The 11,470-nt window shown below is 40.2% G+C and overlaps 1 protein-coding gene across 1 annotated transcript; it reads right to left on the bottom strand.

The window, feature by feature from the left end:
- Nucleotides 1-1,313: 1,313 nt before the first annotated feature.
- LOC139922067 (cytochrome P450 2F3-like) lies at nucleotides 1,314-10,683 on the bottom strand. The gene is made up of 9 exons (XM_071912514.2): nucleotides 10,513-10,683; nucleotides 9,032-9,194; nucleotides 8,724-8,873; nucleotides 8,065-8,225; nucleotides 5,093-5,269; nucleotides 3,981-4,122; nucleotides 3,173-3,360; nucleotides 2,183-2,324; nucleotides 1,314-1,956 (listed from the first exon to the last, which is right to left on the bottom strand). The coding sequence occupies exons 1-9, from the start codon at nucleotides 10,681-10,683 to the stop codon at nucleotides 1,775-1,777; spliced, it is 1,476 nt and encodes a 491-aa protein (XP_071768615.2). The 3' UTR covers nucleotides 1,314-1,774.
- Nucleotides 10,684-11,470: the final 787 nt, after the last annotated feature.

Genomic DNA, 11,470 nt, shown 5'->3' with positions numbered 1-11,470 from the left:
TTTTAATTTATAAATTGAGTGATTTATTTATGGATTACAGAAAGAATTATGAAATCATATTATTAAATGTATATATTATATTATTTCCCATTTAATTGATTATTATAAAAAAGTTTAATTGACAAATTACTAATTCAATCCATTTGAATTAGTAATTTACTAAATTGTTTGACTTATTTCTCTTTTGATTAGTCAATTATATTAAATTACTTTAATGAGAGCTTTGGGGCTATTACTGTTAGCATGGCACTCTCAGTGCTTGTGCTTTAAGTAAAAGAGTCGGCTAATGGTAAAGTATGGTCCAAAATGAATTGTGAAAAGGAAAAAGAATACAAAAATAAATAAGTAAATGAACAAATAAAAGGTACATTTTAAATGTCTTTTTAAATGGCATTTTGCAAATCGATTTATAAATTCTGTCATTTATTTGCCCATCTAATTAATTGTTAAATAAATAGTTTTATTAAATGGGGCATTTAAAAGCATTTTCATTAATCGTTTTATAAATAGTTTTATTAAATGGGCCATTTAATAGCATTTTAATTAATCGGTTTATAAATTGTTTTACTTATTTCTCTTTTAATTAATTACTGAAAATTAATCACTATACTAGCCTATAATAATTCATAATTCATGTACTAGCCTATAATAATTCATGTGTTCATGTCACGTGTGACTTAAACCCAGAATTCCTCCTTTCTCTTCATGGATAATGTATGCTGCTGTGTTCCTGTTTGCTCCAGTCTTAAGTATTTTGTTTGTGTGTGCAACTGAGATGAGCATTATCATATCACTGATATGTGTCTTTTTTACTAAATGCAATTATGAGGGCTGTTTAGTGCATTCTGTGAACATTTATCAAGTTGCTAATACAACAGCTAGTGTGGTTAGCATACCATGACCTTGACCTTCACAAACTAGCACTTACCTAAGCAGCCAACATGCTAACGTTGGACTCGGTGCCTCATATTGGAAATGCATCTATTGGTATTTGTTGTTTTTATAACTATTTTGTACTTGTGCTGGGGTTTCATTAGTTTGTGCTTTAAGTTGCTCATTATAATGTGAGGTGTCAGTAAGCAATTCAGGTTAGTTATTTTCTGGTAATTGTGATGCTGCTAAGTGATGTTAGCATTCTTTGATTGTGCTGTTGACCAAGCTATTCATATTTAATTTCCTTATAGAACCACACGTATAATCAACACTTGGAATTAAGGAGTGGAGTGGATTGTGGTGATTGTGTGAAGATTTTATTTCCTCAACCTTGGACATTGAATTCTCATGTGTTCTAAGAGGACATAAGGACAATTGCATTTAATTTTGACATCATTCTTCGTTACAAATATATTCTTCCAATAAAAATGTATTTATACAATATGTGACACAAGGAAATATGCCTTCTTTAATAAGTTTAACACACACTGTTCTGCACCACTCCCTCAGACTGGAATTTATTTGTTGCCATTTGTATAAAAGCACATACTTATATTTGTTGCATGATAGAGCATGTTAATGATTAATACAGAAATCAAGAATGGGTTGTAATATATACGAAAGGTAACATTCAAGAGCATTCATGAAATTATGCTTGAACAGAAGTCGTTCCTTAACCTTGAAGTCTCTGATGCTTCTTCCTGTCACCTCAGAGAGATAACAGCAAGCATGAACATTGTACACATTTGTTTACCGCTGTATCACAACTATAGAGGTCCAGATGAATGAGCCTCTGGGCCACAAGCCATGATAGATGCTCTGGATGGATCTCCTGATCTGCTCACCGGGGGGTGGCAATGATCTGGTGCTGGCGGGGCACACTGGTGAAGCTGCTATACTCTGGGTTGAGGTCTATGCTGTCAGGGCCTCCAGGACAGGTGAAGGTGAAGCGCTGCAACAGTGATACCAGGAAGAGGAAAAGCTCCATGCGAGCCAGAGACTCTCCAGCACAGGATCTCTTCCCTGAGGAGAGACACAAACTCACTGCATGAGAGAACAGGTGCTTGTGATTGTAAAGGGGCAGTACGTGACATTTTAACTGCCTCATAGCACAAAATGCCAAAAAGGTTGAAGTCCACTTCACCACAGTTTTGTCAGAGAAATATCATTGCATTAGTTATATACTGTATTTTGAAACTCTGTGTGTGAATTTTAAAATACATTTCTGAGTTCTGTCTTTGTGCTTTACCTGTTGAGAATGGCAGGAATGCAGGATTTTTCTTAAAGTTGCCATTCTGGTCCAGGAAGTGCTGGGGATTGAAGGACCAGGGGGTCGCCCACTGCTTTTCCTCTCTCAGTACAGAGTGCAGCATGACAAGGATCATTGTGCCCTGTTGAAACAGGGCATCATAACAAGATGACAAGATTATGTAAGTGACTATACACAGGCATATAGTAATTCTCTGAAATGTAATGTTTTTATTAGGGCTGTCAGCGTTAACGCGTTAATCGCATGCGATTAATTTCAGATGTATAACGCGTTTTTTTTTTTTAATCGCGTTTTTAATCGCATGTTATTTTGTCCCTTCTGCACACCCTTAGTTGGCTAATCAAGCGCCATGGATTGCTGCTGCATCCTGCTGGCTGTGTAGTTGCCTGTGTAATTCACATCACGGTGATGGATAAAAACAACGACACCACTGGGATTTTGAATGGCTCGTTTCACTTTAAAAGACTCCCAGACGGCTCAGTTGACAAATCAAAAGTAATATGCATCTTGTGTCAAATGGAATTTCAAATTTAACCGAAGTACTTCGAGTTTGAGCTACCACCTACGAGCCAAACATACAGGTGCTAACGTTAATCAGACTAGCGGGCAACCGCTTCGCCAAAGCCGGCAAAGCACTATTTTAGAATGTGCGAATCGCCTACACGCACTACATCTAAGTGTTGTGTTCATTTGATTTCCAATCAAGACACTCTGGTAAGAATTGCTTTACATTGTTAATATGGACTTGAAAACTGTTTTGAAATGCAAAACAATGGAATTGTAAACATGCGATTAAAAACGCGATTAATTGCGATTAACTATTGAAATTCGGAGATTAATCGCGATTAAGAAAATGAATCGTTTGACAGCCCTAGTTTTTATTCAACATCATGTTAAAGCCTGCAATCTTTGTATATGTAGACTATGATGCAACTGATGAAAATGAGAACAATAATGAAACTAGGATACCTTGGGAATTGTATAGCCCCTAAAAGAGATGTCCTGGAGTGCATAGTGAGGGAGGCTGAAGGGGACAATATCCAGAAAACGCTGCACCTCATGGATGACTGCATCTATGAAGGGGAGAGACTTCCTGTCCTCCATATTGGGGCAACGCTCTTTTCCAATGACAGTATCAATATCTTGCTGCATTCGCTCTAAAGGGGCAAGGCAAACAATTCAAGTTCAAGTTTGTTTATTTACATAGCCCTTTATCACAAGCATGTCTCAAAGGACTGTACAGAGAATGAGCCTAACTAGGTCTTACTGATCAACAATCAACCATAGAACAGAAAGATATAGGACAAACATTGGGAAAAGCAAGACACACAAAAACAGATTATAGCCTTAGACCCTCAGTGCATACAAGGAAAAACTCCCATGAAAAAACCTTGTTAGGAAAAAAAATGGAAGAAACCTTGGGCGGGCTGTGTCACCGAGGGACAGCTGAAAGTGCAATAGGTGCCGGGAAAACAGTGACAAGAACATGGGCATTGACAATGACAAGAGTAAAACAAGATTTTTAGGCCTTTGTGTTTTTGGGCCAACAACTAGCATCTCAGTTTTGTTGGCATTTATAGTAGTTACATGACATCCATTTTTTGACAGCGGATAGGCATAATTCTAGGTTTGCGAGTAAACAATTTACACTAAAATCTATTTTTATAAATGTCATTAGGCAAGTGTGTCAAGGGGATGATTCAATTCCAGACCATAAAGTGTTCAGACCAAGAAAGCGTAGATATTCTTTGACTGAGTCTTCTGTCAGGAGACCTACCCTGTATGTTGGGGTATTTGATGAGTATACTGAGTGCATATCTCATAGTTGTGCTGGTGGTTTCTGTTCCTGCAAGGTACAGGTTCCACACAGTCGACATTAAGTTGTCACGGTGGAACTCAGTTGTGAGATTGTCCTTTTCCTAAAATCACAAAATTGGAACAAATTAACAGTTTCGTTCTAAAAAAATTACACCTGTACTGCCCAAATGATTCCTGGCCTCAAAGTTAATCTTATCTTATTATTAATCTTATTATGGAAGAGCATTCAGGTTGTTAGCTATCACCCATTACCCATAAACTACTCATTCTTACCTCATGTTTTCGCCCCATTACATTTTTTGGTTGTCCGTTAGCAGGATATTTCAAAAAATTATCAATGGATTTGCATGAAACTTTGTGGAAAGATTTGTCATGAGCCAAGGAAGAACTGATTAACTTATCAATTAGCCAAAGGGGGGCGTGGTGGTAGGCGTGGCTTCTCACAAAAAGGCATATAATGTACGGGGGTTTCACGTTAACACCATCAAACTTTGTGTGCCTATCCGCAGACATAAGAAGAGGCAAACCATCCATTATTGGCCCAATCAAACAACATTGGGGCACTGGAGAGCTAATTTCTGGTTTAGACATAACTGCCCTGCTAATGTTTCCAAAATTTGGTACAGTGTAAGAAGAGCAGCCCTAATGGAAACGGAACAGATATAGAGCTGATTGGCCATGTGGTGTTGCGATAATCGGCTAAAATGCTTAAAAGTGGCAACAATTTGAACAGGCATACCTCATGTCTTGTTTCAGATAGAGTGATGAAAATGTGTGCATCTCCTGATGTGAAACAAGCAGGTAATGGGGCATGGAAGAAATTATTCACTTTTGGTGAAAATCCGACATGTGGAACTAGCATATCTTGATTGCATTATAATTGCATTGTGTTGGCGGAGGTAAGTGCTCTCCATCTCATTGAAATGCTGGGTATTGTTCAGGAATTTTTTTTTTTTTCTGAAAATTGATATAGAGTTTTTTTGTACTCTTCAATTACCCTGCTTGGATTTGAGAAGCTACATCTTAGGTCCACTACTCAAAAGGACAAATGATCTTCAAGTGCTATCCAACCTGATTGAGTCGGGTGAGGAAGCAATCGATGTAGTCTCTCGGGGAGCCGTGGTCTATCGTCTCCTGGTGCTCTTGGATCTTCATCCTGATAAACTCTCTCACCTCCTCCATCTGGGCGAACATGATGTGCTGCTGGCCTGGCAGACGCTCCATGAGCCAGGGAAAGATATTATACATCTATGGCAGGTAATCAGAGAGAGCCAGGATGCATAGGTGTGTTTGTCAGGATTTAGAATATGACATACAAAAGTCTTGAATATTTGAAGGGTTTCATTCCAAAATGCTGTGTAATTGAACTATTTTACAACGACATATGTTAAGCTAACCAATAACGTCATAATCCATACTTAGTTTTGCTTTGATTTTAAAGAGGTTGCTGTCACAGTTTTTTTTCAATTGGCAGATATTTCATTTTTGATTGAAACTTGAAATTTGAATCAGAATAATTTCAGCTGTCAAGTACAACACATGCACAGGAATTTGTCTTGAAGACAATGATGCAGTAACATAAGTACTGTGGAGCCTCAGCGGCAGGGAGACACACAACTGACTCTAGAGGGGACCTTCAGAACCGTGGACACCGCCAGCCTGAGAGGAGGCTCGGCCAGGTATGCAAGGGCCAGTACCTCCATCTTCAGTTACTGCAGACTTAGAGAGAACACAGCTGGGGCCCAATTAACAATCATGTCCTTGCAAGATAGAGGCAAGCCAGTCTCCTCTAGAGTCAGAGCAGTGGTGTGCGAGAGATGACGCCGGAGCTCTCGGGGGAAGCGAACACGCCAAGAAAGACACTGTAATTAGTATATGCTGATACTGGCAATGGACCTCTGTTTCTGCATTGCTGAAGACAGTGGCCAATCCTGACGGAAACAAAGACATACGCACGGACGAGAAGCAACAGGAACAGACGCCAAGCCGGACACCGGACTTCCCTCCTTCCCTCTCCCTTTCCCTCACCAACCTCTCTGTGTGTTCCCCAGGTGCCGCCCTGCCAGTTATTCCCCCTGCACGACAGCCCAGGTCCAGGAAGAACCTGAGTTAGTTTCCTCCTCCACATCCCTTCCCCTCACTTTTTACTAATGAAGAACCCTTTATGTTTTGGAAAATACTGTCTCCGCCTGTTTCTACCAAACCTGCCAGAGTGTAATTGCCACAGTGCATACAGGCAGCCATAGTACTGAGACAACCTTATATTCAGTGTGAGAGGACACTGTAACACATACAGTACACAGCATACTGTAACTACACAATTATAATCAGCATTCTATCACTATGTGCAAAAAATATGGTTACAGCTGTACAGAGTACACTGTACACTGCAGTACACTGCAGTAGTGTACTATGAGATAATAATACTGACTATTGAACATGGACATCATTCTTGATTCCTGCAAACCCATCCTCTGCTAAGTCATTCAGATCCTCTGCTAATACATAAAAACATTACATTACATTTCATTACATTACTTCATTTAGCAGATGCTTTTGTCCAAAGCGACTTACAATAAATGCATTTTGTCAACAGTAGTCAAACCAACTGTATATCAGAGTCTTCATCAACTAAGCCTTTAATAGGAATAAGTAGCATTTGTAGGTTAATAGGTTAATTCAAGTGGAGTCCAGGTGTAACCTGAAGAGATGTGAGATGGTAGAGTTGAGTGTCATCGGCATAGCAGTGATAGGAGAATGAGGAGCCCTGAGGGACATCGGTGTTAAGAGTGCGTGGTCTGGACAGAGATCATAATTGCAGTTTCTCTGGCTGGATGTTGACGTCACCCAGAGGAATGAGTGGAGTGCCATTTTCAGGAAAGGAGAAAAGGACATCCATCTCATCAAGGAAGTCACCAAGCTGACCAGGCCATACATCACCACAATGTTGAACTTGACATGAAGAGATACAGAAACTGCATCAAATTGAAAAGGGAGAATATTGACAAGTGTGAAAGAGGAAGGACAGTATGAGTCCACTTATAAGGTGAAATGAGGAGTCCAGTGCCTCCCCCACGGCCAGAGGCTCTGGGGGTGTGAGAAAAAGAATAAGCAGCCGAGACGGCTGCAGGAGTGGCAATATTTTCAGGTATGATCCAGGGCTGATTATCAATACGCGTTCTTGTGTGTTCTTGTGTCCTCCGTGGTGCGTTTTACGTAATATCTAACCGCCGAAGCATGATTCCAAATCAAAAGAACGACAGGACAGAGGACGGATAGAAACCCTGGAAGTTTCCTTGCCAACCTCAAAATATCAAGGATGCATCGGATAGTGACTTGACCGACAAGAACGAATTGAAAGCCCCAAGATTGAGTGCGACAAAGGCGAGCAGTGCTGCAGTCTACAGTACAGAGCCAGTTAACAGCTGGGAAAATTTACAGCTGTGTGTCTTAATTAATCCATCCACCCATTAGTCCATCTCAAATTGCAAGGAAGCTTCTCTGTGCTTACTTTCATGAGAAGATCGTTCTCCCCAAGACAACTTGGGAAGAACGTTCTCCACAAGGACACAAGTACCGACTTGGCGTTCTTGGTTTTGATAATCGTCTCAGGTCTCTGTGAGGGCCAGAAAGTGGAGGGATTGGGCTGAGATGGTCTCAGTTTTCTTAACGTCCGACTAGCAGTTCCAGAGTCCTCCAGCAATAGTAGTACTGCTGGAGCGAGTCAGGTAATTCAGGTTAGATGGGTTCCTACACCTGCAAGAAGTGCCATGTCTACGGGGCCTATAAGCTGATGTTACGACGGGGATGGGCGAGAGACACATAATGTAGCAGACAGGAAAGCAGTAGGAAAGGTAGTGGAAGTTACAAGATAATAACTAGACAACCCTAGCTGTCTGTCCCTATTCTCTCACCTTCCCTCGATTGACTCCCACAGATAGACTCTGTGTGCCTGGAGCCTTTTTGTGTTATTTTGGGAAGGATTTGCAGGACCACATTCTTCAGCCTTTCCTTTTCCCTTCCTGAGTGCCACTTCCTCTTACCTGGCCAAGAGGAGTACTGCCAAATTTTATAATTTCATTAAAGTTGTTGAGGAGACGGAGGAATTGCTTGTCATCGTAGCTGAAGCGTTGGCCAAACACCAGGCAGCAGATCACATTGGACATAGTGCAGCTCAAGAAGAAGGTGGGGTCAAAGGGTGTGGCTGGAGGAAGAAGGGAAAACACTGAGTGAACTCTCAACGTGACCCCTAGCCCTGTGTTACAGCAGGTTGTGCAACATATTCTATATTTACATTGCACACACTGCCACTGAAAAAGAGGGACGGATCAAAGGAGACAACTGCAGAGCATCCATACTCTATGTATTTTGTTTATATTCCATTTTGCTATCAATATTTAATCTTTGTTTGCCTACTATCAGCACTAGTTGCATGCCTGACCGTATTGGAAGGGAGATCTCCCTCTGTGTCCCCTGAGATTGTTTCCCCCGAGATTTTGTGGAGTGTCGTATTTTGTTTTACGTTTTTCATTTTTCATTTACTGTGTTAAAATGTGGGTGTGTGAAGCCCTTTGAGACTGTAACTGTGACTAAGGGCTATTCAAATAAACTTGATTTGACAGATTAAATGATGATCCTCTGATAAATCAACCCTGTGTAAAATATATGTACTTGGATGTCAACAGCTGAAAACCGTACACACCTTTGAATGTATCAATGTGGGCTACCAGGTGCTTGCCTTCCTCCTGGATCCACTCTTCCATCCCCTTGCGTCCCATCCCAAAGTCTCGAAGTGCTGTCAGGGTGAAACGTCGCAACTGGTACCAGCGCTCCCCATTACCGAAGGTCAAGCCTGAGAAGATGGAATGTGAAGAATAAATGGGGGTGTTCACCAATTACAGATAGGTAGAGTACATTATAGCCATTTTGATACAGAGAGTAGAAGTCACACATCTATAAAAAAAAAAACATAACATATGTTTCATGACAGTGTAAGGCGTCCTGTGTTACCATAGCCCTTGCTAGCTTTGAGTAGATACGGCACTGGCCATCTGCCAGCAAAGTCATCTGCCTGGTCCACCAGGGCCTCCTTCACAGTGTCATATCCTACCAGAACCACAGCCCGCTGCCAGCCCAGGTGCACGGTCATCACAGGTCCATAGCTTTCACTGAGCTGGAGCAACACATTCTTTGTTATAGCAAGAAACATTTTCATTCCAATTTAACTGCTCATATATAAGAAGAATTTGTATTTGGACTCTGATGTCTTTCCGTGAGATGGATGCCATTTGGTATTTTCAGAATTTTCATTACAAGCAAAGATACAAGAAAACTTAGTTTTTGGTATTTTACAACACAGTAGATGTGTTAATCCTCTCAGAAAACATATGTTTTATTCCTTTATGAATGCACTTTACATTACAGCATGATAATAACAGGGTAACACCACCATTACTTGGTAATTACTGTTCATTTAATGATAATTAACGATGTAATATCAACATTATTACATTGTAATTGCTTAATATTTTAGGCGGTAATTACGAGGTATTCACCATATTACTGGGTAATAACCAATTTTTTAAGTGGTAATTACCAATTGTTTCAATTCACCCTCATCTCAACATCCACATAAAACCTTTGTTTATTACCAGTAAACAGACATGCTAGTCTCTATTTAATAATGTGAAAACAGGGCTGGAAAATGCAACATTTCTTTACACTGTTATAACCCAGGCTAACATCCAAATCTATGGTTTATTACCTGGAAACAGAGGTGGTAGTTCCTGTCCTAACTTTCTGTCCCTTGTTTTAGCCGTCAACTAAACTTGAAGCACAGACTGTTTTTAACTAATAAACTCTCCATAAATACCACTAAAACTCCCATACGGAAGGGAATGACAGGATGATACTAAGTAAAGGCTTTTTAACATAGTGTTTTGTTGTGCTAGTTTTCCCATTTGTGTTGGCCAAAGTGGATACTGTGTGTGTGTGTGTGTGTGTGTGTGTGTCTGTGTGTGTATGCATGTATATGTGAGCATGTGTGTGTGTGTGTGTGTGTGTGTGTGTGTGTCTGATAGTGAGAGAGGAGGTAGGAAGGAGGTGTAAATGAGAGACACAGCACTGTAAAAAAGGAGACAGATATTCCTGAAAACAGCAAAAGTTTGATATGAATACAACATTAGTCATATGAAAATGCCATTACTTTCAATTCAGATGTGTAACAATGCCAATAGTCTATTGGAAAAAGTTGAAAAAAAATATATATATTTTTTTTCAATAATATTCTCTATGTATTATATTAATAACACACCTTGAATTAAAAGCTTTAAGTTTTGAAACTACACATTATCAGATTATTGTGCCTTATACACCTCACCAAATGTCACTTGTCTCGTGGAATGGAAGTCTGCCTTCAGTTATTCTTGCCAAATTGCAGGATACCACGTTATACCAGTGTGTAACATAGAATGAATTCATAAAATGCTCACCTTGAGTATGCTTTTGAAAGGTGCATTTTTGTCCACCTGTAGCAGGTTTCCCATGAGAGGAAGTCCAGTGGGTCCTGGAGGTAAATTATACTTTCTACGGTTCTTCATAGTAAACAGCCACAGCAGAGCCAATATTAGCCCTGCCAAGATCAATGTGCCACAGAACTCCATAATGCTGTGGAAGCAAGGGCGTAGAATTGGGTAGGGACGGTAGGGACCAATATCAAGCGACTCTGAAATGTCCCTAGCAATTATTTTGATTGACAATAAACGTTGTTTTGTCCGTCAGTGTCTAGTCAATGTTAACAGATCGCGTTCTCTACTACGAGTCCCGCTGCATTGGTGTAGTGCATTGGTGTCCCGCGTCGGCACAGCAACGGACGCTGTAACGAAACGCAAGAAGAGCCAAAGCTCCGCCTACCGGCGAGCATGCGAGTGAAGACTCCATGCTATTTTATATTAGTAACAGTTGTGTTTAGCCATTAAAGTTAGTTTATTTAAGTACCGTGTCGCGTGCGTCTGTGACGAGTGACGACCGTAAGTAGCCTACATGTCACAAGTGAGATTGAACAGTGCTGATGTTGCCACACTGGACAACACTGATGTAAAACAAATATGCCAACAGTTCATCTCTGTTAATGACAGGCGTAGGCATGTGTTTGGCTCCTTCAAATAGGAGCAAGGCAGTGGACACTCAGCTGTTTGTATGTAGGGTTTGGATATAGTTTACAATATCTTATCATTATTATTATTATTATTATTATTATTATTATTATTATTATTATTATTTTAAATGTAAATACAGATCGTTGGTTTGAATAGGCAACAGTACTACAGTACCTGCCTTAAAACAAAATGTGCTCTTCAAAGTCCCATTCAGCTGGCAAATTTGAGTAAAGGATTCATTAATGTGCTACTCCCTGTGTCTGTGTGTCTGTTAATGAGTGTATTGGCTACC

This window comes from Centroberyx gerrardi, chromosome 6 (assembly GCF_048128805.1).
Source record: "Centroberyx gerrardi isolate f3 chromosome 6, fCenGer3.hap1.cur.20231027, whole genome shotgun sequence".
NCBI lineage: Eukaryota > Metazoa > Chordata > Actinopteri > Beryciformes > Berycidae > Centroberyx > Centroberyx gerrardi.
Note: the sequence above shows the minus strand (reverse complement) of the source record. Positions and strands in the feature narration are given on the sequence as shown.

What these genes read in the sequence shown, in the direction of transcription:
- LOC139922067 (XM_071912514.2), bottom strand. Translation starts at nt 10,683, where the DNA reads ATGGAGTTCTGTGGCACATTGATCTTGGCAGGGCTAATATTGGCTCTG. An exon ending in CTTTCAAAAGCATACTCAAG is followed by an intron (nt 9,195 to 10,512) that starts GTGAGCATTTTA and finishes GTGTTGCTCCAG; the next exon opens with CTCAGTGAAAGCTATGGACC. An exon ending in GCAGTACTCCTCTTGGCCAG is followed by an intron (nt 5,270 to 8,064) that starts GTAAGAGGAAGT and finishes TACCTGCCATAG; the next exon opens with ATGTATAATATCTTTCCCTG.